Source organism: Tamandua tetradactyla, chromosome 5, assembly GCF_023851605.1.
Source record: "Tamandua tetradactyla isolate mTamTet1 chromosome 5, mTamTet1.pri, whole genome shotgun sequence".
In the NCBI taxonomy this organism is placed as follows: Eukaryota; Metazoa; Chordata; class Mammalia; order Pilosa; family Myrmecophagidae; genus Tamandua; species Tamandua tetradactyla.
In genome coordinates this window covers 34199420-34225275 of record NC_135331.1, presented here as the reverse complement: position 1 = coordinate 34225275, position 25856 = coordinate 34199420, and the positions used below count along the sequence as shown (strand labels likewise).

Here is a 25856-nt window from a genome sequence, read left to right as displayed (position 1 = left end):
CATTCTAATTGACCCTATAATATCCTTTGTAGTCCAGGAGCCAGTCCAAGATCAACGATTGCATTTAGCGAATATTATGTCTTATTAGTTTCCTTCAATCTGAAACAGTTCCTCCATTTTTTCTTGTCTTTCTGACCTTGACACTTTTGAAAATCATAAGTCAATTTACTTTGTAGAGTGTCTGTCCATTTGGGCTTGTCTTATGATTTATGCATTTGTGAAAGGAATACCAAAGGAGCTCAGATACAGTACTGAGTTCTTCTCAGAGCATCATATCAGGTGGCACAAGGGTTGATCCTTTACTAGTTGGTTAAGGTAGTATCTGCCACGTTTCTCCACTGTGAAGTTAATTAGTGAGTATCGCACTTGTTAATAATAAATATTTTGTGGAAAGACATCTTGAGATTTGTAACTATCCTGTTCCTCATCAGACTTTCACCAGCCAATTTTGGTATCCATTGATGATTCTTGTCTTAATTAATACTATAATTTTCTAATTCTATCATTCCTTCTACATTTATTACTTGGAATTCTACTGAAGGTAGACCTTTCCTTTCTTATTTATTTATTTATATAAATAGCAACTCATGGGGCCCTATTTTATTCATTGAATTAAATTTCTATTACTACATTATTTATTTAGATTATCAAACTCCCTCAGTCTTGGCCAATGGGAGCCCCTCAGCCTTGCTCCTGTGTCCTTTTTGAAAAGTCCCCATCAATTTTGAACACTTCCTTGTTTTCTGGTATAACAAGATATTCCACGATCATCTTATTTTTAATTCCACAGTTCCAGTTCTGAACTTGGTATTTCTCCAAGGATCCCTGGCTTCTTTTAGTGGAGAATGTTATTTAGTAACCAAGATGTGAACATTAGGTGTGCTCATAGATATCAGGGTGTCACTGCTTCTGGATTCTCTCAGCATATAAACTAGGAAACATATGTATTTCTACATTATATAGAAAATGCAGAAGTAGATAGATGTGTGTGCATGTACATCTTTTTTGGGGGGACGTGGGCAGGCTCCAATATGTATATCTATTTTTATATGAGTCTATGTATACTAAAAAGTCATGAATTCATAACAACATTTCTATATCCATTTCAACACCAGAGGGTTTATTCTAGCCTTTCCTTTTCTCATATTTTTAACTCCGTTCTCTGACAATGAGAAAATAGGCTCATTATACCATTAACCTTAATATACTTAATTTGCTAAATTTTCATGTATGTAACAAATCCATTAGCTATGGTTGATTGAATTGAATTCTTAACCTCAAAACATGCCAACTCCCAAAATAGTGTACCGGGCAAATATTTACAGAAAGAAAGCGGATGTAGCAATATTTATCTCAGACAAAATAGAATTTAACATCCAGGGGCGAAAATCCCCCTGGAGGCATGGGAGATGACTCTCAGAGATGAGTCTTGCCCTGGTACCATGATATCAACAATGCCATTCTGACCAAAAGTGGGGAAAGAAGTGTAATACATAAGGTATCAGTGGCTGAGAGAGTTTAAATAGAGTCGAGAGGCTACTCTGGAGGTCACTCTTACACAAATGTCAATTAGACATTGCTACCTATCATAACTTCGCCAAACCCCAACCAATAACATTCCTCCCAGTCCTAAAGAACACCTAGGGCAATATTTAAGAATCTGCAAAGGTTCCATACATTAGGATAACTTTCCAGAAACCTACAACCTCCAGATGGGTCCCTGGACCAGATAAGTCCTGAAACCTAGAGGGCCCAGCCTTTCCAGAATGTCAGCCAGTTCCATCTCCTTCCCCCTTATTGATAGCTTTCCAACAGGAAAAAATTAAAATGCACATAGCCCAAATATTCCTAAAGAGTGGGAGAAAGATCAAAGGTGATGGTGGATTTGTACAGAGAAGGTAGAGTTTAACAAATGAGTATGATTGCTGAATCATTATATTGCTATTTCTTTTAGTCCCTAGTATCTTAGAGCAGTTAGAAGTAAAAACCTAAAATTGTGTAATTGTAACCCATATCAAACTCTGAAATCTGTTCTACAACTAATTGTTGTGCTGTGCTTTGAAATTTATTGCTTTTTTTTGTGTATATGTTATTTTTCACAGAAAAAAAGAAGTAAATGTGATGATAAAAAAATATTTATTATATATATTATTTTCATCCATTTTCAAAGGAATATTAGTCTGTAATTTTCTTTTCTAATGGTATCCTTGTCTGACTTTAATATTAGGGTGGGGCGGGCCATGGTGGCTCAGCAGGCAGCGTTCTTGCCTGCCACACCGGAGACCCGGGTTCGATTCCTGGTGCCTGCCCATGCAAAAAAAAAAAAAAAAAATTAGGGTGATGCTGGCCTCATAGAATGAGTTAAAGAGTATTCCTTCTCTTCAATTATTTGGAAAAATTTGATCAGGATTGGTGTTCATTCTTGAAATGTTTGGTAAAATTCACTAGTGAAGCAGTCTGTTCCTGAGTTTTCCATTATTTGGAAGTTTTTGTCTGCTCGTTCATTCGCTTTACTTCTTAATGGTCTGTGGGATGTTCTGTTTCTTCTTTTTTGGGGAGTAGGGGGTGGGTGGTAGTGGTGGTGCATGGGCCATGAATCGAACCTGGGTCTCCCCCATGTCTATTTCTTCTTGAGTCAGTGTAGGTAGTTTTTCTGTTTCTAGGAATTTGTCCTTTTCATCTGAGTCATCTAATTTGTTTGGTATACAGTTATTCCTATCATCCTGTTATAAACTTTTTTATTTCTGTGAGGTCAGTAGTAATGTTCCCCCTTTCATTTCTGATTTTATTTATTTGTGTCTGTTCTAGTTTGCTAGCTGCTGGAGTGCAATATAGCAGAAACAGAATGGCTTTTAAAAAGGAGAATTTAATGAGTTGTTAGTTTACAGTTCTAAGGCTGAGAAAATGTCCCAATTACAAGAAGTCTATAGAAATGTCCAACCAAAGTCATCCAGGGAAAGATACCTGGGTTCAAGAAGGTCAATGAAGTTCAGGGTTTCTCTCTCAAGTGAGAAGGCACATGGTGAACACAGTCAGGGCTTCTCTCTCACCTGGAAGGGCACATGGCAAACACAGCATCATCTGCTAGCTTTCTCTCCTGGCTTCTGGTTTCATGAAGCTCCCTGGGAGGTGTTTTCCTTCTTCATCTCCAAAAGTCGCTGGCTGGTGGACTCTCTACTTCGTGTGCTGCTCTCTCTGAATCTCTCATTCTCCAAAATATTTCCTCTTTTATAGGACTCCAATAAACCAATCAAGACCCACCCAAATGGGTGGAGACATGTCGTGCCTTAATCCAGTTTAACAACCACTCTTGACTAAATCACATCATCCAGGGAGATGATCTGATTACAGTTTCAAACATACAGTATTGAATAGAGATTATTCTACCTTTATGAAATGGAATTTATATTAAAATATGGCTTTTCTAGGGGGCATACTTCCTTTCAAACCAGTAGAGCATCCCCTCTCTTTTTCTCTTTGTCAGTCTAGCTAAAGGTTTGCCAATTTTATTCATCTTTTCAAAGAACCAAACTTTGCTTTTGTTGATTCTATTGGTTTTTTTTTTTTTTTTTTACATGGGCAGGCACCGGGAATCGAATCTGGGTCCTCTGGTAAGGCAGGTAAGCATTCTTGCCACTGAGCCACCATGGCCTGCCCTCTATTGGTTTTTATTCTCTATTCATTTATCTCTAATCTTTGTTGTTTCCTTCCTTCTGCTTGCTTTGGGTTTAGTTTGCTTTTCTTTTTTCTAGATTCTCCATTTGTAAGGCTAGGTCTCTGATTTGAATTCTTTCTTCTTTTCGATATAAGCATTTAGGGATATGAATTTCCCTCTCAGCTCTACCTTTGCTGCCTTAAGATATTTCCTAATTTCCCTTGCTCTTTGTTCTTTGACCCCATGTTTGTTTGGAAGTGTGTTGTTTAATTTCCAGGTATTATTTAAATTCCAGTTCTCCCTCTGTTATTGATTTTTTACTTCAATCCATTGTGCTTGGTGAAGACATATTTTATGATTTCAATATTTTTAAATATATTGAGATTTGTTTTGTGACCTAGCTTATCATCTATTCTGGAAAATGACTCATGTGTACTAGAGAACAATGTATATTTGCTGCTTTGGGTGAAGTGTTCTATTTGTCTCTTAGACCTAGCTTATTATGCTGTCGTCAAATATTCTATTTCCTGACTGATCTGTCTTGGTGTTCTATCCATTTTTTTTTTCACAGTCACATAGTCACATTGTAAAAGCTATATAGATATACAATTGTCTTCAAGAATCAAGGCTCCTGGAACACAGCTCAACAGTTTCACGTACTTCCCTCTAGCCACTCCAATAAATCAATTTTTAATTGGAAGAGACTCAAGTGGGATGCCTTTTACCTTTTGCCTATTACCGTTTATCCTTTTTCCTTCTTCTTTCCTAGAATGCTAATAAAAATCTGGAGGTTGAGATGGCCAAGCAGCCATCTTGTGAGAATGATAGAGAAAGCCACAAGCTAAGGATGGCAGAGAAGAATGATAGAAGGAGTGCATTCCTGATGGCATCATGGAGTGGCCATGTAGTCCTGATCTAGCCCTGGACTATCACTTCTGGATCCCAAGTTAAATGAAAACTATAAACCCCTTATCTATAAGCACCACAGTTGGGTTCCTGTAACATGCCATGTAAAACAGTCCTCACTTTTATTGGCACTTTTTTATCTGCCACATTGCCCTACATTAGACCTCCCAAACACACTGCTTTTCCACTAGCACTGCTGAGTTACAAGCATGCTTGTGTAGGGCAACGGGAAGTAGATAGATCCCAGCGACGTAAATTTTATCAGTAGCACTTTCTTCTGATACGAGGAAAAGAGATGAGTCACTTAACAGTATAACATCACTACTTTGTGGATTTAAACTTGAGGTTCAAAGGGAAGAAATAATCAGTTTACAGCTAGAGATTACTTCTTTAGCTTATCTGTCCACCCTACACTCCGGTTCTACCATTTTCCTGGAATGTTCTTTTTCCCTTAGTTTGCTGAGAATCCCTTGTATTAGTTTCTTAAGCTGCCGGAATGCAATATACCATCACGTTGAAATGAACAGCTTTTTAAAGGGAATTTGATGTTACAAGTTTACAATTCTAAGGCTGTGAAAATATCCAAATTAAGACACCAACAAGAGATTACCTCCACTCAAGAAAGGCTGTTGCCATCTGGAACAACTCTATTAGCTGGGAAGGCACGTGGCTGGCATCTGCTGGTCCCCTGCTCCTGGGTTCCGTTACTTGTGGTGGGATCCTCATTTGGTGTTTGTGGGCCTTAGCTCCTCTGGGACACGACTCTGGATTCTGGCTTGCTTAGCATCTCATGGAAAGGCACATAGTAACATCTGCTGGGCCCTGCATGTCAAAATGTCTGTTTCGTGTTGGCTCTATCAGCTCTGAAGCAGCTGTTCTCCAAGCATCTGCATCTGCTCTCTGCTTTCTCCAAAATGTTTCCTCTTTTAAAGGACTCCAGTAAACTAACTGGGCACCTCACATCTCTGCGGAGATAATCTAATCAAGAGGGTTTCCACCTTACAGTATTGAATCAGAATTTTTAAAAATGGCTCCCCCCACAAGATTGGATCAGAATTAAAACATGGCTTTTCTGAGGTACATAATAGCTTCAAACCAGCATATCCTTGTTCCTCTCTCTAAATCAGGTTTTCTCAACCTCAACACTATTGACATTTGGGGCCAGGTACTTCTTTGTTGTGGGAGGAATGTCCTGTGCATTGTGGAATATTTAACAGCATCTCTGGTCTCTACACACCAGATGCAATAGCTCCTCTTCTTGTGACAGCCAAAAATATCACTAGACATTGCCAAATGTCCTTGGGGGCAGGATTACTACCAACTGAGAACCGCTGCTCTAAACTCATCTCCTCTAACACTGATCTCTGTCCTACTCTGTTTTCTGTGATCCTTCACAGACTTCCAGCATAACACCTGGTAACACTTGGTGGGAAAAGTCCATCTGAATGTATCTTCATATAAGACTGAAAGCTTCTTGAAGGTAGGGCCTGCATCTGACTCATCTTAGTATCCCCCTGTTTATTGACTAAATCAATCGATGCTTAATATGTGCAGAATTTCTATTTAGCATGATTGTAAAGGTTTGGAAATGGATGGTGGTGATGGTAGCACATTATTGTAAGTGTAATTAACAGCACTGAAATATATATGTGAATGTGGTTAAAAGGGAAATTTTAGGTTGTGCATGTTATTAGAATAAAAATTAAAAGATAAAAAAATAGGACTGTAAAACACAGTGAACTCTTTTGTAGGTGATGGACTATAGATTAAAGAAGTTGCGGGATTTTATGCATGATTTTCTATAAACCCGCAACTTCTTTAATCTAAAAAAAAAAAAAAAGGTTCCAGGAGAAAAATGAGAATAAAATTTCAGAATTCTGGCTCCCTGACGCCATGATTTTTTTTTGCTGGGGGGATGCATGGGGATTGTTAAATATTTCATTATCGAACCCTGGTCTCCTGCATGCAAGGCGAGCATTCTACCACTGAACCACCCGTGCACCCCCAATGCCATGATTTTTGACACTCATTTCTAATAGCTCATATGTCTTATGCCTTTGTTTGGTGTCATATTTTATAGGTTCCTATGCAGTATTTGATAGGTAAATTCTAGCAGGGAAGCAATGCATTGCTCATTGTTCTAAGCATTATTTAAAATGGGAAAGGAAAGCAAACATTTTAAGACAATCTTTTATATTCTGGCAAGGAAAAATTAAAAACTCAAATGATCTGGAAGAGAATGGAAGGCAAGATTCTACATAATATTTTGCTTTTCCTAATGGAATCAAAGTTGAATCTCTATCTTGCAGAAAGTGTTATATATATCCCTCACGCAGTATAAATTTCTCCTAATGTTATTTTCTTACATCACCCTGGTGCATTGGTCAAGACCAAGAAATCAACCTCGGGGCAAAGGGCTTTGTTACCCTCTAGAAGTGAGTGAAGTCATTTTAGTTTGCTAGGACTTTTTATCCTAGTGCTTTTGTTGAATTTTAGTAATGTTTTTGAAAAAGGGTTTTTATGAATGTGTGAGCAGGAAATCCTCCTAGTTATGTTGACAAATATTTCTTTCATCCCTGCAGCTTCCCACCCCTTTCTGGAAAAGAGTTGCCACACTTCCTGAAGTTCACTTGGGTGTATTAGGTTTCTAAAAAATTCATATTCCTTTGGCCTCTGCAAAATTCTGCAGTTCATTTGTTCAGTAAATTAAACAAGACTTAAAAGGCCACAACAACAAAAGGAAAAGATTTGTTTCAAAAGTGCAAAGATAACCTCCTTCTCTAGTTTTCACTTGGCACTGACTCAGAGCAGTAAATGGCTCTGTGTTTTGTTTGGTCTTTTAAAGAAAGCACAAACTCTCCATTGTCTGGACCTATTCTTTCTGCCAAGAAAAGCAGGTTTTATCTTATTTGGCAAAAGTTTGAGCACTGCAGGCCCCCTCATTAGTAAGAGGATAATTATAAACTTTTTATTTTGACATAATTTTAGATTTATAGAAAGGTTGCAAAAGCTAGCACAGAGAACTCCCGTACACTCCGTACCCACTTTGCTTCCCTGAATGTTATTAGTTTACATTACTATGGTATATTTGTCAAAACTAAGAAATCAACACTGGCACTTTATTAACTAAACTCCAGACTTTATTTAGATTTCACTAGGTTTTCCCTTAGCATCCTTTTCTGTTCCAGGATCTTGCATTGATTTGGATTCGTTAGCTGCTATATATTTTTCTGCAAAATATTTTCTGATTACTTTTAGTAAATGATATTTCTTTGAAGAACTGAATTTGCTCAAGTTCAACCTTCTCAGGCTTGTAACATGGGTCTTTGGCCCCAAAATGGCAGCAGCTAAATCCCTCTCCCTTTTGTAAGGTAAAGTTGCCTTTGGTTGATCGTGTGGTTTTGTTTTGTTTTGTTTTGTTTGCATAATCTGGTTTGCTTGGGACTGGATTTCCTGAAAATGGTCTAGGGAGTCTCAACTTAAAAAAAAATAGTCATCTCTTTTATTTATAGCTGACTTTGCACATCTCATATTCGTGTAGGGAAAGACAGCAAGCTGTACCGTTACTCTTCTGTCATAAAGTTTTTTTTTTTATTTTTTTTTCAAGAAAACAGCCAGGATTTATGTTGTTCTGCAAGTCAGCTGGGTAAAATATAGCTCAAACTCTGGTTTGTTGAATAAAAGGATATATGAGAAGAGAAAAGCTTCAGAAACAGAGGAGGAAGTAGAACTCTGTTTCCTTCAGAAAAGCCGCTGCAAGAGAGTCCATCCATCTTGCATTTCTGGACCCCAAAAGAACCATGACTCCCACCTTGGAGGTCAGAGGCACTGGTTTGTGAAATAGACAGACCTAGATTAGGATTCCAGCTCTATCACATGCAAGCTGGGTCACCTTGATCAAGTTACCTAACCTCTCTGAGCCTCAGTTTCCTTGTCTGTAAAACGGGAATTGTGTATTAAATGAGAAAATTTATTGAACACAGTGCCTGACATAGAGAAACCACTTAACATGTGTTATTATTACTAAAGGCAGTCCACTCTAACGTCAGTAGATATTGCCTAGCTCTGCCTGGTCTACCACCGTTCTCGTCCTTGCTTCCATCTTTAAATAGTAGATAGAAAAGAAGTTCAGTAGTTCTCAGAGGCTAAGTGGAACCATGGGGTATCCAAGTCTTCAAAATGTGTCTAAGTAAGTTTAAAATTTGGTGAAGTCACAAGCAGGGATCAGGCCCAGAAAGCAGGAAAAAAAAGTCATAGTGAAGGACTCTAGGTGAGTTTTCTCCAGTTGCCCTTTTGACCTCTGGGTGGGCTAGACTGGTCCCAGGTTGTCACTCTTCTATCCGGCTGACATGCCCTGGAATGAAACTTCCAGCAGAGATTGCAAACATTTGCTGAGCACACAGACCCGTGACCTATGGTTAGATTCCAGAGGCACAGTTTGAGTTAGGATTGTATCATAACGGGGGGTTAGTGACTTGTGGGGAGACTCTCCACCTAACAAGGTGGGCAAGGCCATCAGATCTGGGAAAGAAGAGGTTGGGGTCTGCGGTTTTAAATGTGATCCTGTTGTTTTATGTAAAACACAATTGTGTTTCAGTTGAAAAGGAGTTTTATTTCCCAGGACACAACTTGAATTATAGACCTTGTTAGAGTCTTTAGGACCCAAAATATTTGTCATTGTCTATACTTTCTGCGATCTGTGACCTTTTTTTGGGTAGTGGAGAGGTGACGAACCAACTGCTCGACTTGAGCCATAAGATGTGGGTTAGCCCTTGGCTCTGCCAGATGACCTGGAACAAGGCATTAACCACTTGAAAAGCTTCAGGTTGTTTTGTTTTCAACAGGAAAAGGCATGAAAACAACCTAAGAGAGTGTCTGGGGAAAAAACAAATATTGAATGCAAATCATTGAGCACAGGAAGGAGCTTGTTTAATGTATAGTTGCAGACATCTGAGGGGCCTGAGCTCCTCTGACTTCACTTTAGGAATGTCTGCCTTGATACCTTGATAGCTGAAGGAGGATTATAAGAACAAGAGCAAGTCCCTAGCGAGCTGTCTGCACACAGCGGCTGTCTCAGCTCGTGGGAACCGCGGGTACAGGTGCCTGAGTGCGTGCTGACTCGGGGCGGGGGAGGGGAAGGAGCAACTCGGTCCTGAAACAGACACAGCAGGCGAGAGAATAAACATTCCAGAGATATGTATTGGGAGGGAGGCCTTTAGATTCACCTTCCAGGTGACATGACAGCTCTCAGGGTCCCTGAGTCTGATTTTCTTCTTCCTTTCTGTAACAGACAGAAGGATAGAGAAGGTGGTTGGCTGCTCTGGAAACAGCTTTGGATGGAGTAAACATTTCTCAGTGTTTCCTTGGTGTCTTGAAAAATTGGATTTGTTCATGCATACATGAAGCAGATCATCTTAAGTTTCACTTACAAATTTGGGGATGGAGGAATGAAATCAAAACTTTCTAAAGGGACTATCCCAATCTGAATCAAGTGAGTGTACTGTACTCCCCCCAGGTACAAGAGTAAGAGGCAGGAGAACAATTTTCCTTTGTACAGACTAGGGTTCTCCTGAAAATCTCCACCTTGATCAATTATTTGCATTCAGTGATTTTTTTTTCTTGGTGTCTAGGGTCTGGGTAAACTTAACCACAACACTTGTGATAAATCACTGCCAGAAAATCTTAATTTGGAGTCATTCATTCATTCATTCTGAACACTGTGCTATGCTCTTCTTGCTTTCAAGGGAACAGAATCTAAAGGAGGAGAGAGACATGCAAATAATCCCAATGCATGTAACTACAGTCAGCCCTTAGTGGTGGAGTGGAGACTCCCAACACCATCCAGGAAGGCTGCCCAGAGGAGGGGATGTTCGCAGGGACCTTAAAGGATGAATAGGAGTTTGCGTGGGACTTTACACTTTTCTTTCTCTATGTTAAAGAAGCTGGAGACCATCTGGCACCCAAGGTAGAATCTCAAGAAAGTAGTATTAGTTCATCTCTTGCTAAAAATGACCTGAAACTAACAAAAAATATATATTCAACCATTGACTCTTGCTACTGTTCTGGAGACCTACTGGGTAAGAAAGAAGTTCCTTCTGGAATTTTATTTTATTTTATTTTATTTTACCTCTCCTGAGACATCCCTTGTCCCTCTCCTACCATCATCCCCAATTCCCTTCAATCCTTCCTTAATATATCTCTTTTAACTAATAAATTTTGGAAAAATTGGGAGGCAGGAAAATGAGAGAGAGAGAAAGCACAATATCTCCTCCCCTTAGTTAGGCCCTAGATTCTGTACTTGTTAGCCTCCTTCCTTGCCCTATGTCTTTCCCTAAAGCAGCTGGAAGGGGCTTCTGTGTCTTTGGGCTTGGGCAGAATCACTGCTCTCCTTTGGCATCCCAGTGAGAGGTCATCTCTTGGGATTAGGAGCTGGGATGGGAAGCTGAGCTCCTGAGACCAGAGGCTGCCTCTGCTCACCTGTGCTGCCTCCTCCCTTTGCACAATGAGAAAGTTGACCTTTTATATTTCATTTGCTTTCTCTCTGCACCCCATTTGGTTTGGCAGCCTACATGTCTTCATACATCAACGCTGTTTCCTCCTTGGCATTTCCTAAATGTGTCCCACTTGAATTGAAAACTCAGAAGGGTGGGTCCCGTGGACCTTGACATGTTCGGCTTGCCTTCTGGTCTCGGCAGTCCACTTGACAGGTCGCACAGGCTCTTCTGGGAGAGCTGGCAGCTAATGAAACCCCAGAGGCCCTTCCAGTAAGTGTTCATATTTGCATATCCTGGTTCCAGAACAGGAACCTGTTGTTGGAAATTGATAGGGGAGGTGAAGTTACTGATTGAGTGCCTTTGCTTGGGCAGTCTCCCTGAGAAAAAGGGAATCTGTACCTCTGTTTTCACAGATTGATATCTCCCTTGTTTGTTCCCTTCTTACTTCTGAAAGTTCTTGGAATCCTTTTCCAGGAAGAAATCAGGTAATAGGGAGGCAAAGGAGCCAGGAACACTAAGCCTAGTTCTCATCCTCCTTACTCTAAAGCTCCATGTATTTTCAAAGGAACATGCATGAGGGTGTGTGAAATAAGTCAATAATAGGAACAAGAGCTAGTGAGCATGGGATACGCGCCAAGAACATGCACTTGGCAGCCATTCTTTCTTTTATTCCTCCAAGGTAGGAATTAGCTCCATTTCTTAGAGAAGGAAGATAAGGCAATGAGATGTTAAAAAAACCCATTGTCAGGCAGTCAGTCAGTGGGGAAGCTATTGTTCAATCCCAGGCCCCAGGTTGCCTGGAGTCCTGTAGTTCACACATGTGAAGGACCCAGATCTGCCTAGGTTGTGGCACTTCTGAAACAACTCCCCTTTCAGTGATGTGCATTTTATTCAGTAGAAACTGAAAACCCAAGTTGGAGTGTCTGCAACTAGCAAAAATAAAAATGTTGGGGTGCACGGATGGATCTGTGGTAGAATGCTCGCCTTCCGTGCAGGAGACCTGGGTTCGATTCCTGGACCATGCACCTCCCCTTGCCAAAAAAAAAAAAAAAAAGTTCCTTTCAGTCCCTTGGTTCCGGACATAGATTGATGAGATCTGAGTGACATTTCCTATGCAAATAACAGACCAGGAGCCAGGCAGAGCCCATACCTCACTGGGTAAATAGCACTTGGAGGCCCTGGAAGGGTAGACAGTGTTTCCCAGCGAGGCCCCACTTTGCGAGGAGTCGTCGTCATTTCGGGGATGCAGGCAATGCTGGAAATGCAGGAAAAAGCACCCGTTGACTGGGAGCTGAAGCCCAGAGTTCTGATCCTGGTGCTGCCATTATCAACTGAGAACTGGGAGGAAATTAACTCCATGATGTATGAGATCCAAATGGGCTCATTTGACTTGTGCAGTGCCATCCAAAGGTTAGACATACAGAGTGTAGAATGCAGTCGCTTGGCTTTAAGTATGTTTCACCACCCACCAAGTCTGTGATCTAGACACATCATTAACTTTGCTTACCCAAGAATAATAGTAGGACCCAGAGTTCAACATCTTAGAGTTAAAGCTTAGTTCAGTGCTGGTAAATAGGAAACACTCAATGCATGTTTGGGATTGTTACTGATTCCCTAATTCTGCAAATATTCACTGAATGCCTGCCACACACAGGGCTCTGCATTGGTTCTATCAGGGATGATAAAAATGTAATTGCACGTAGAGCTTTTCTCAAAGAACCCAACAGCCCTGAAGGAGATGTAACGCAGACACAAATAGCTACGACAAGGTCAGGCACAGGATTGGGAATCTGCTCTGACACTTCGGGAGCTTCTGCAGGGACCTGGACATAGCAAGAGCTCACGGGCAAATGTGGACTTTGTGGCTGCTCATTGTTCAGTCCCAACTTTCACATGGATCAACTGGAGGATCTTGGACAATTTACATAACTCCTCTGGGTGATTTTCTTCTCAACAAAATGAGAATATGAATGCTAATTTTTCAGGGTGATGACTGAAAGAGGGAGCATTTGCCAAATGGTGGGGAGATAGTAAATGAGCACGCGGCAATGCAGATTCCTTTCCCCTTGCCTGGCTGTCCCAGGCACCCTGTCCCTCCTGCTCTTTCAGTTCCTCCCCCTTCCCCCATGCTTAGTCAAGAAAGCAGAGAACTTAGACTTGAAAGGGACCCTAGAGGCTGTGGAGTGCCCTCTTCTACATTGGATCAGGATCTTCAGACGGAGAAGCCAAGCACTTTGTCTCAGGTCTCAAGGACTATGCTGGAGGCACGGAGAATTCTGCCCCTTTTTTATTTAACATTTTGATATTTTGTTCCTCATGGATTTTTGGCATTAATTTAGGGGCTGCCCTGCGGGGCCAGGACTAGGGTGAGGCAAGTGAGGCACTCGCCCGGGGTATAAAACCTAAAGAGAGTGCCCCCAAAACTCAGTAATCAAAATAAATAACATTTACAATATATATTTATAAACTTTGTTTATTGTGTAACATCCATATATACAAAGTAAAGGAAGAGAAAAACAATAGTTTTCAAAGCACTCTTCAATAAGTAGCTACAGGACAGATCCCAGAGTGTGTCATGGGCTCCCATACCATCCTCTCAGATTTTTCCTTCTAGCTGCTCCAGATCATTGGAGGCTAGAAGGCATAAATATTTTTTTATCATCACAATTTACTTCTTTTTTCTTTTCTGTGAAAAATAACACATACACAAAAAAAAGCAATAAATTCTAAAGCACTGTACAACAATTAGTTGTAGAACAGATTTCAGAGTTTGGTATTGGTTACAATTCCACAATTTTAGGTTTTTACTTCTAACTGCTCTAAGATACTGGAGACTAAAAGAAATATCAATATAATGATTCAACAATCATACTCATTTGTTAAACCCTACGTTCTCTGTATAACTCTACCACAATCTTTGATCTTTCTCCCACTCTTTAGGGGTATTTGGGGTATGCCCATTTTATCTTTTTCATGTTGGAAGGGCTGTCGATAATATTGGGTAGGGAGATGGAACTGGCTGATGTTCAGGAGAGGTTGGGCCCTCTAGGTTTCAGAACTTATCTTGTCCAGGGACCCATCTGGAGGTTGTAGGTTTCTGGAAAGTTACCTTAGGGCATGGAACCTTTGTAGAATCGTATATATTGCCCTAGGTGTTCCTTAGGGTTGGCAGGAATGGTTTTGGTTGGGATTTGGCACTACAGTATATATTTTAAATCTTGTATTGTGATAACATCTGTACAACATAGAATTTCCCATTTCGACTGCTTTCAAATATATAATTCAGGGGTATTAATTACATTCACAATATTGTGCTACCATAACCGGAATCCATTATCAAAACTTCCATCACCAAAACAGAAATCCTGTTCCTATTAAGCATGAACTGCCCTTCCATGCCTTCCACCCTTGAAGATAAATAATATTTAAATGCAATTTTTAAAAAGTCAAAGTTAATGAAAAAAATCCATTATGAACAAAATATCAAAGTGTTAAATTAAAAAGGATCCATATTCTTGGTGTTTCGTTTTGTCGTAGGCACCCACACAATTGCGTGGTGGTATTGGGGCATCACATACTACCCCATAGTGTTCACTTTTACTGCTTACGTGGTTTTCCTTTCCCATCAAGACCTTACATAGGTGACCAACCGTCCCCATAAAAACCCAATAGGGGTTTCCCAGGATGCAGGACTTTCAGTGTTTGAATCAGACAGTCTTGGCAAACCAGGGTGTTGGTCCCTTTACCAGAGAAAGAAGAGGGACTGGGTATGATGCATCTTTGTACCCCTGAGCCACTTGGCAGCATTCAGCAATTATTATTCGGGCAGCGCGCCTGGTAGGCCCTCATGCATCCCAAATCAGTTGTATATCTGAGGCATCGAAAGGCCAAGGGGAAAGGACCAGGACCACCAGCAAACCCCACTGCTCTAGCACCAAGCCTTTTGACTCCTTAGTGTCAGACCTGGTGCTGCTTAGCCGTGCCAGTCTCCCCAGACCCCTGAGATATGAATCCAGCTTGTAATGGTTTATTTGTCTAAATAAATGGTTTGTCTAAAGCCCACACAGGAGGCCCCCCAATTTTTTTTTTCTTTTTTGGTAGGTACCCCCTCTACCTTGGGAAACTTTATGTGCCTGGGCACAGGGGGTCATTTTGCTCCTAGATCATTACAGCGTGCCTTCAGTTGGGGGCACTACAGGCTGGCCACTAGCCAGACTAGCTTGGTCACCTGAGCCTGTCCCTGCCTTCACTGGCCCTGACTTTCCTCATCTACCAAATGAAAGACTTGGACTCAGTTTCCTGGGAGACAGCAGGGTGCCTCTTTGGGACCCTCAGTTTCCCCTTCTGTAAAATAGGCATCATGATACCTTTGAAGGTTATTGTCAGGATTAAAGGAGACAGTGGGTATAAACCACTGTGTTCAGTGCCTTGTGGGGGCTCATTTACTAGGTGTTTTTTCCCTCCCTTCTCTTTAGTTCTCCTCTAAAATGCAATGATTTTATAATTCCATTTGTAGAGTTAGTAGCCAGAAATGGTCTGTTCATTTATTCATTTCAAACATTTTTACTGTTCACCTACTATGTGCCAAGCATTGTGTTAGTTAGCAGGTGCTAAGGATATGGTGGTGGGCAAGAACTTGGTTAAAAAAAAAAATCAGAAATTATCCCCAAATCCCCAGCAATGCAAAGCAAAGAGACCAATGATAAAATGCATCCAGAAGTCAGAAATTATATCTTTTGTTACTTCAAATTAGTTCTAAGTAGGTGCCACTTAGCAGGTGGTCACAGTTCTCCCCAGGTGCTACTATTTTTGCATTTTGAACACCTGCTGCTGTTTCCAGGATGCTAATATTTACTTTGGTCTTTTACGTCAATGTCATTTGTAGAGCAGGCCAGCTGTGGGACTTTTCTCTTTCAACATTGCCACTGAATTGTGCTTGCTGATAAGAAAAGAACACCAGCTAACACCAGGGCAGCCTTTCAGACTGATTTGAGCAGAACTCTTCTGCTCAAGATATGGGGTAGGTTTCATCTTGTTGGTGTTGGGAGCATTTTCTTGCAGAATGGCTTCATCACCTGGCTAAATTTTATTTTATCTTGGGATGCGTTTATTCTCCCACCTTTCCTTCCTTAGAGCTTCACCACCATCACCCCTTTTTAAAAAAAAATAATTCCTTTCTGCTTGTGGGGTTTTACTGAACAGTAAAGAACTGATGAACCATAAAAAGTAAAGGTTAAACAGAAATCAGATTAGTGGTTGCCATGGAAGGAAGAGGTAGGAAGGAGGAAAGAGGAGTGACTGCTTAATGGGTATGAGGCCTCCTCTGGGGGTGGTGAAAAATGGTTTGGGACTGGACAGAGAGGTTGGTTGCACAACCCTGTGAATGTACTAAATGCCTATTTTTTCACCTTAAAGTGATTAATTTTATATTGTGTGAGTTTCAAATAATATAAAATTCAATTAAACAAATATTACTTAAGTGAACAAAGCCAGATACAGAAGTGTACAACCTATATGAGTCTATTTATATGAAGTTCAAGAATAGCTTAAAGGAATCTCTGGTAATAGGAATCAGAACAGTGGCTGCAAGGGAGAGGAGGGAAGGGTGTGACCAGAAAAGGGTGCAGGGGAACTTTCTGAGGTGATGGAAGTATTCTACATCTTGTTTTAGGCAGTGGTTGGAGAGTATATATGATTATCAAAACATATGGAACTGCACCTTTAAGATCATGTGCATTTTATCAATGTTAATTCTCACTTATTTTAAAAATAAAGAAGTAAAGGTTAATATCCTAGAAAAAAGTCAGAGGGCTTGGCAGTATTTGATTTGGTAAGTTTCCCTGGAGTCGAGTCATCCATTTGTAAACTCACTGCCCTGGAACATTGTTATCTGCTATTCTATGGATTGTTTTATGAAGGCAGTTTGGGGAGGGTAGGAGGTTGCATTTTTACCCACTTATGGTCCTATGGATTTTCTACATAATTTCATTTCAAAGAACTATATATACTTTTGGTTCAAGGAGCCTCTTCTAAGGCATGATGATGATTTGGGCCCACTATCAAGAGAGACTTTAGCAAAGTGGTTAAGAGCCTTGGCGTCAGATGCCCTGGATTTGCATCCTGCTTCAGTCATTTGACAATTGTCTCATCTATCTGCCTTGCCATTTGTTGGTTAGGTGGCTTTGGGAAAGTTACTTAACTTCCCTGAATCATGTCTTCCTCCTGGTGTAAGGGGGAGTTGCTAATAACTCTCCCTAGCAAGATTATAGTGAGAACCCAGCCTGTTAAAGCTCAGACCATGGCACGTTAAAGGCAGAAGGAGGCTTGGATATGGGAGCAGGGTTGCCAGGTAAAATGCAGGACACCCAGCTAAATTTGAATTTCAGATTAACAACAAATAAATTTTGGTATAAGTACATGCCAAAGATTGCATTGTTTATCTGACATTCAAATTTAACTGGGCATCCTGCATTTTTATTTGCTAAATCTGGCACCTCTGTGTTTGAGGCCTTGAAAGTCTTATAGTCATTACAGAGCTACAGTGGGGGTGGTATATCTGGTATAAAGGGAACATATTTTAGCGTAGCATTGGTTTTCTAGAAGCCTTACTTATGGAGCTAAATTTGGAGTCTGGAAAATTGAACTTATGAGATTCTGGAGTCAAGGATCCTAGTCATGGCAGAAGAGCAAAATAAGACTGAAGGCTAAAAACAAAGGGAATTTTTGAGAGGCTGCCTAATAAATGCTTAGACTCCAGGTCCTTTCCTCTGCCCTCCTCCCAGAGAGTTTGTTCTCAGACAGGAGACTGTAAGTTCTTCTCTAGAGAAACGGAACTGTTTCAGATAGATGTCTCCCAAATGCTTTAATTTCAGGGTCCCCAAGTGAAAAAAAGGCAGGTTTACCCTTGATCATGCTACAGGGGAAAGCAACTGTTAGCAAACTACTCACACACAAATACAGAGCCTCCAAATAATGTTTTTAGTTCCCCCATTCTTAATTTTGAATTGATGACCAAGGATCTCCAGACATTCATTATGAAAAGCGGGAAGCAGAACAGAACAAAGGGACCTGAGAAAGCAGGGACAATACTGGGGATGTGAGGAAAGAAAGTACAAATGACAATAACAAAGAGACAAATACATCCAAACCTAGGGTTATTATCCTCAAAGAGATAGTGAAAATATTACATCCATAAAACAAAAACAGGATGCTATGAAAAAGGAACAACAACAACAACCAAAAACAAACAAACAAACAACAAAAGAGCTCTTGATATTAAGAAGCATGATAGCTAAAATTTAAAAATAAAGTAATGGAAGGCTGTTAAGACACAGACAACGAAATACCCCAAGAAGTAGAATAAAAAGACAAAGAGATGGGATGCATGGGGATTCAATGGTAGAATGCTAGCCTTCCATGTGAGAGACCCGGGTTTGATTCCCAGACCATGCATCCCCACCCCCCAAAAAAGATGAAAAGATGGACAATAGAGGAAAAAATAGGAAAATTAGGGGCTCAATCCAGGAAATTCAACATCCAAATAATAGGAGGCCAATAAGACAACAGAAAATGGAGATGAGAAAATGATCAAAAAGCAATATGAGAAAATTTCCCAGAACTAGAGGCCATGAAGCTCTCTCTTGCAAGGGTTTCTGAGTACCCATAAAAGGATGAAAATATACCCACAAAAAGGCATCATGACATTTCTGAACACCAAAGAGGGAATACTAAGCATTTCTAGAAAGAAAAACATTCAGAAAAATAGAATGAGAGTCATAATGCATAGAATTATGAGTCAGAGCAACATTCAAATCCTGAAGTCATGGGACAGTGGCTTCAAAATTTTGATGAAATATAATTTTCAACTTTGAATCTTCAACCCAGCCAAACCCACTTAATGAAGTGTCGGTATGGAAATTCTTTAGACATTCAAGAACTCAAAAAATGCATCCTGCCAACCCACAGAATGGAAGAAGATTTTTGCAAATCACTTATCTGTAAGGGACTTGCTGCTTTGGAAACCTGTTTGGCAATTCCTCAAGAAGTTAGATGTAGTCACCATATGACCCAGCAATTCCACTCTTAGGTGTATACCCAAGAGAAATGAAAACTTACATCCAAGCAAAAACTTGATCACAAATACTAATAGCACTGGTATTCATAATAACCCAAAAAGTTGAAACAACTCAAATGTCCGTCAACTGACGAATGGATAAGCAGAATGTGGTATATTCATACAATGGAATGTCATTTGTCAAAAATAAATGAAGTACTGATACATACTACAAAATGGATGAACTTGGAAAAAATTATGCCAACGGAAAGCAGCCATTCACAAAGGACCATGTTTTGTATGATTCTCTTTATATGAAATGTCCAGAAAAAGCAAGTTCATAGAGAGGGAAAATAGATTAGTGGGTGCCTAGGTCAGGGGAATGAATGGGGCGACTGGAAGGGACGGATGATAGCTAAGGGATGTGTTGTTTTATTTTTCGGGGTTGATGAAAATGTTCTAAAATGGTTGTGGTGATGGTTGTACAAGTCTGTGAATTTAGTAAAAACCACTGAACCTGTACCTTTTAAGAGGGCGAATTATGTGGTATGTGCATTATCTCCCAATAAAGCTGTTTTAAAATATGTACCCTGAATGTTTAGGAAGCAAAATGAGATGTGCTGCAGCATAATAAGGGAGTATCCCAAGAAAAAGGAAGATCAGGAAAAAGGAATCCCACACAGGAGAGGATGAAGGGAATCCAAGGAGAGGAACTGTGCTGCAGGCTGGGAGAGCAAGCAGTCCAGATTGGAGCAGGAGGGCTCTGGGGGAATAAGAAAAGATCCTGAGAAGATTTGGCCAAAAACAAAAGCAATGGATACGTCGAAAGGGAAATGAAAACACCAAAGCGGTTATTAATTACAGGAAAAACAAAAAGTTGAAAAAGAAAGAAAAGTTAGTTGTTATATATTATGTGTCTCAGCCATGAATAATAATTAGATAATCATCATAATGTAAACACTGTATTGGTTTAATAAAAATGGTGACATAAGATACATTGGGAAGATGAGGGGAAGTCGGGGTAGCTGCAAAAAAGAGAATTAAATCCCTTCCTGGAAGTCAATGAATAAAGTTAAAAATTGATAAATGAAGATAAAGCAATGTAGGCTTTGAAAATGGAGATTAAATACATGAAGTAATGTGAAGCAACAGCAAAGAAATTACTTCTGAGGAATAAGACTGGGAAAAGTGAGGCGTGGGGCAGGCAACCTGTTTTTTCTTGTACGGCTTTTAATTATGTCTTGACTGCAAAGAAAGCAAACTTTATGAATATATTATTTATATAAAAATAAAATACAGTTAAAAAAATTTAAAACCCAGAGTTAGAATGACCAAATTGCATGAACTATAATTCAGGGAAACTGGGATTTTTTTTTTTTTTTACATGGGCAGGCACTGGGAATCAAACCCGGGTCCTCGGGCATGGCAGGTAAGCACTCTTACCTGCTGAGCCACCATGGCCCACCCGGAAACTGGGCTTAATTTAAAATTTGGGACACCTGGAGGGAGGAAGGAGGCGATAAATGGGAGAATGGGGAAGAGCTGTTTCAAACTGGACATTTCCCTCTACCTTCCCTGGGGCATCCTACAGGAACCAGGATGCTGGGGCCAGCCTCTTCTCCATTACCCTTTGCCAACTGAGTTATGGATTCAACATACCAAAACAGTGGCACCCTTCCAAAAGTGCTTGCCTCAGCTGCCATGGAATCTTTCCAGTACTGCTTCCTGAATCTATCTTGCCACTTCTCAGACGCACATCCTTACCGAGCTTCCGATCAGCCTCTTGCCCAATGCCTACTTTCCCAAAGTTGTCACTTTGGACTTTCCCCCATTCCTCATCCTGAGCTTAAACTCCAGTTCCGCTTTACTTTACACATAGAACTGCAGGTCACCCACCGCCGGCCCAACCCCTGGAGCCCTGGCCTGGAAAGAACCCAGGATTCATCCACTTCAAGAGGAAGAGTCACCAGGGGAAAACTGCCTCCTGTCTCTGGAGTCAGGTTCCTTGCTGGTCACTTGGGAGTAATTATTCACACTGTGACAATTCAAAGTGTAAAGCAATTAGAACCACGAATGGCACAAAGTAGGAAGTTATCAACCAAAGAAACACTAAAGTAAAACTTCAAGCAACATCAAGAAGCACAACAGACTAGCTGGTAAGGTGTGTGCTGGGGCAGCAGAGGTCAGAAAGGCTTCTGGAAGCAAGGTAGAGCTGAGGGTTTCAGACTGCAACAGTTTTTAAGAAAAAAGAAGAAAAGAAAGAGGAGGAGAAGGAGGAAGAGGAGGGGGAGGAGGAGAAGATGGAGAAGGAAGAGAAGATGGAGGAGGTGGAGAAGTAGGAGGAGATGGAGAAGAAAAAGGAGGAGAAGGAGAAGAAAACTGCTGTTCCATAACTTGATGGTCTTCTGTATCCATCCCACAACCAAGAGAGCCCACAACGAAGCACTGTATTCCTCAAGGATTCTTCTCCCTTCTCCTCCCATCCACTTCAGAAAGATCCTGGACTCTCCCAGTTCTGAGCTTTCTCTCCCAACCTCTCAAGTATGCCATACTCTGCCATGCTTTAACAGATTTCTCACTTTCTTTTCTCTAGAATCAGCTCCCCACCACCTTCCTAATAGTCCAACTATTAAAATTGGACTGTCAGCATTCCCCTTATGAAACGCCTGCAAACTCTGACCTTCCATGAAGTCATGATTCTTCTAGAAACATCTTTTCATTTCACTGTTTTTTTTTTAAAAAGAGCTTCTAAATATAATATTCATAGCTATATTTAGCTTTTACAGGCACTTTAGCTTGTTTATTTAAAGGGTTGCTTGGAGAGCTGTATATTTTTAAACCCCAGTCAGATATTTGACTTGGATCTGTTTTTCATGGGAAGCTGGTTCTTTACTGATCCCAGACTTTCAAATTCACGGTACAGTAAGATTTTTTTAAATGTGGGGGTGAGAAGGTCATAAAATACGTCTACACCAGCCCTTAATTTTGTCAAGGAGGAATATTGCCAAGGAACAATCAAGCATCTATTACCACCCCCAAAGAATAGGAAGGCCACAATCTCAGAAGAAAAGATGGTCTTCTAAAATTAGGGCTTTAAACTTTTTGAAAAATGCCTTACTTTCTTTTTCTCATCTCTCTATTGTCTGGTGCGGCAACAAGGACGCACGCTTCATATGCAAAGTCTCAGCGATGGGAGTGGGGAGCGACAGTGCCATCTAGTGGCCAGTTGTTCTCACTGCCCATACAGATGATGGTTCTATTATTCCACAATTTCTAAAAATGGTCAGTTCCGATCCCCAGTTTCCAGCGTGAAACTCAACCTTTGCCAACTTGCAGACTTTTGGGGGGGGAGGAGTGCATGGTCTGGGAATCTAACTGGGTCTCCCGCATGGAAGGTGAGCATTCTACCACTACCTGTGCACCCGCTTCCAGGCTTTTTGAAATTCATTTTTTTAACGTTCCTGCAGCCTTGGACTTAAAAATATCGCTTCACTATAAATATGAAGATTGTTTCTAGCCATTGAATGGCGATTTTGAGCAGTTTCCAAGACAGACGGGTCTGGCATACAAGTTGCTGTTTGGGTGACTTTGGGCAAGTTAAACTCTCTGATGCTGGATTTCCTCCTGTACAATGGAGATAATTGTAGTGGACATCAGGGGCATTCGGAAGATAAAGGAGAGCATGCATATCACGTACAGGCTATTGTTCCTGAACGTCTGTTATTGATTTGCTTCATGCAAAGAAAGATGGCTTAGTCCAGACAAGGGACATAAACAGGCATAAGTAAAAGGTAAGAGGCCCAAGCAATGTCTCAGAAAACGTTCAATTCTTTTTAATAATGTTTATGGTTATTTTCATAGAGACCAAGCACTTTTTTGGGGGGTAGGGGGAATGCATGGACCGGGAATCGAACCCAGTGACCCGCATGGCAGGCAGGAATTCTACCACTGAACTACCCTTGCCCCCCCACCCCCGCATTTCTTTTATATATTGATTTCTAGGTATTTTAATCTTAAAAAGGTTTATTGTGGTAACATATAAAACATGAAATTTCCCATTTTATCCAATTTCATGTAACTCAGTCATGTTAATTACATTCACAATATTGTGCTACCATCACCACCATATATTTGTGTACCTACCCACTGAGGAATAACTTCCCATCTGTTTTAGTTTCTTAAGCTGCTCAGTAAATACTATGAAATGGATTGGGTTAAACAATGGGAATTTATTCACTCATGGTTTTGAGACTAAAATAAGGTCCAAATCAAGCTGTCATCAATGAGATAAGTTCTTCCCAGAGACTGGTGTCCTGGGGTTGGCTGCGGGTGATCCTTGGTCCTTGGCTCCTCTATTACATGTCAGTGCATGTGGTGGACTCCTTTGGCCTCTCAGGTCTCATAAGGCTTCCCTTGAATTTCAGCTTCTTGCTTCTGTGGCTTCTCTCCGTGTCTGAATTCCATTCCACATACAAAAGACTCCAGTAATAGGGTAAAGACCGGTCCTGATTGGGCAAGGAAGGCCACGCCTAAACTGACATGATCTCATCAGAAGATCCTACTTACCATGGGTTCACATGCACAGGAGTGGATTAAATTTAAGGACATGGTTTTCAAAGGTGTGCATGCCTTCAAACCACCACACCATCCTTTTCCTGACCTGTAATCTACTCTCCATCTCTATGAATTTGCTTCTTCTAAGTACGTCATGTGAGAGTATACAGTGTTTGTCTTCTTTGTGTCTGATTTATTTCACTCAACATAATGTTCTCAAGATTCAGCCCTGTTATAGCATGCATCAGAACTTCATTCTTTTTATGGCTGAATAATATTCCACTGTATGTATATACCACAGTTTGTTTATCCATTCAACTACTGATCGGCAGTTGGGTTGCTTCCACCTTTTGACTATTGTGAATAATGCTGCATTCAACATTGGTGTGTAAGTATCTGTCTGAGTCTCTCTTTTCAGTTCTGTGAGGTATATACCTAGGAGTGGAATTTCTGGGTCATTTGGTGATTTTTTTAACTTTCTGAGGAACCGCCAACTGTTTTCTCCAATGGGGCTGTACTATTTTACATTCCTTACAGCAATATATAAGAGTTCCTATTTCTCTGCTTCCTCAACAACACTTAGATATTTTAAGTTTGGTGCTGTTGTACATGGTGGGGTTTTTTAACATTTCATTTTATAATAATTGCTTATATGTAGAAGTACATTTTTTCATATTGACTTTATGTCTAGCAAACTTACTAAATTCACTCATTTATTCTAATAATAAGTTTTTTATTCATTTGGACTTTTTATGTGCACAATCAGGTCACAGTTAAATAATGGCAGTTTTATTTCTTCCTATTCAATCCTTATACCTCTATTTATGTCTTATGGTTTTTATGACAATGATGAGGAGCTGTGGCGAGAGCACGTGTCTTTGTTTCATTTCTTATCACAAAGAGAGAATGTTCAAATTTACCACTAAGTAATTTACTAAAGGTTTTTATGGGATAAGATATATGATGATCTCCTCTTCTGCTTTTTAAGCTTTTCAAAACTGTAATTCCTCTATATAAAATCTGAGATAATCTGCTTCACCGCCTTATGGTGGTCATATCAGGATGGATTGTGAGGAGGAGGGTACTGACATTATGGGAAAATTTACTTTCTGACATATATATAACTTGAGTATCTGAATAACTTAAAGTGAACATATATTTCTTAATTTTTTTAAGTAGAGAAGTTGGTTTACAGAAAAATCACTTAAAAAACCATGTTCCCATCATATATTTCTTTTGTCATCAGAAAAAACAAAGCCCAAAGACATTTGAATAGAAATTAAATAAAATTAACAAATAGTAAGAATAGAACTTTCTCAGATCAAGCTTTGTGAAGATTATATCCGAGAACATGTTTTTCACCAATCCTTTCTCACATTCACACATTATTCTAATCCTTATCCTTAATCTTTGCTTGAAAGATTTCTAATTCACTCTGATTCGTAGTGTGTGGTGAAAAGCCCTAGGGGCTGTCTCTTTAGCAGGTGCTGCTGGTGCCCCACCCAGGGGCTTTTATGGGGCCGGAGCACCTACTCCCCAGCTGCTATGGTGTTGGCTGCTAAAAGCTCAAAGCTACGTTCTCCTGGGGGTGGGGGTCGGGGTGGGGGGATTCCCTTAGGTAATAGGAGCCCCCTAGTCAGGAGAATCCTAGGAGGCTGCATGCGCAGCCAGGGTGGCCACTGGCCAATGATTGGCTGCTGGGTGGAATGATGAAGCTCAGCCTCAGACCTCAATGCCAGATAAACTCCAGAGTGTAATGACCTCTCCTGGGCTCCCCACAGGACCAGGCTGTGGTCAGGCCTCAATTGAAACCACATATTTGCTTGACTTCTTCCCTAATCTCTGCAGCTTCCTTCACTTGCTCACAGGTTTCTCCCTAGGGTCCTCCCTCAGTAAATCCCTCTCACAAGAATTCCCACTTCAGGCTCTGCTTCCAGGGAAGCTGGCCGAACCTCTAAGAGTTGGCTGTATTTGACCAGGGCCCACCTGAGTGGTCTGCGATTTGGGGTGGGGTGGGGAAGCAGAGTTGGCAAGAAGGAGGCAGGATGCCACAGAAGAACTGGAGGTGGTGATGAGGCCCCGTAGCAATAGCACACTTGGAGGAAGTATCTCATAGAGGGAAAGCAGGATTCAATGTGACTTCTGTCAGACTCTGTTATGGGTTCAAGTTTCTCCTCCACAAAGCTGTGTTGAA

The 25856-nt window shown here is 40.6% G+C and overlaps 1 protein-coding gene and 1 long non-coding RNA gene across 2 annotated transcripts in view; both read left to right on the top strand.

Annotated features, from left to right (window-relative positions):
- The window catches only part of CCDC117 (coiled-coil domain containing 117), a 35525-nt gene extending 29578 nt beyond the window's left edge, over nt 1-5947 (top strand). The window contains exon 5 of the mRNA XM_077160662.1: nt 4425-5947. Coding sequence (XP_077016777.1) covers nt 4425-4500 — 76 coding nt within the window. The 3' untranslated portion in view covers nt 4501-5947. The remainder of the gene's footprint in view (nt 1-4424) is intronic.
- A 9996-nt stretch (nt 5948-15943) lies between these two features.
- Nucleotides 15944-25856, top strand: part of LOC143684022 (uncharacterized) — a 67280-nt gene continuing 57367 nt past the window's right edge. Inside the window, exon 1 of the long non-coding RNA XR_013175793.1 lies at nt 15944-16075. This is a non-coding gene — a long non-coding RNA (uncharacterized LOC143684022). The remainder of the gene's footprint in view (nt 16076-25856) is intronic.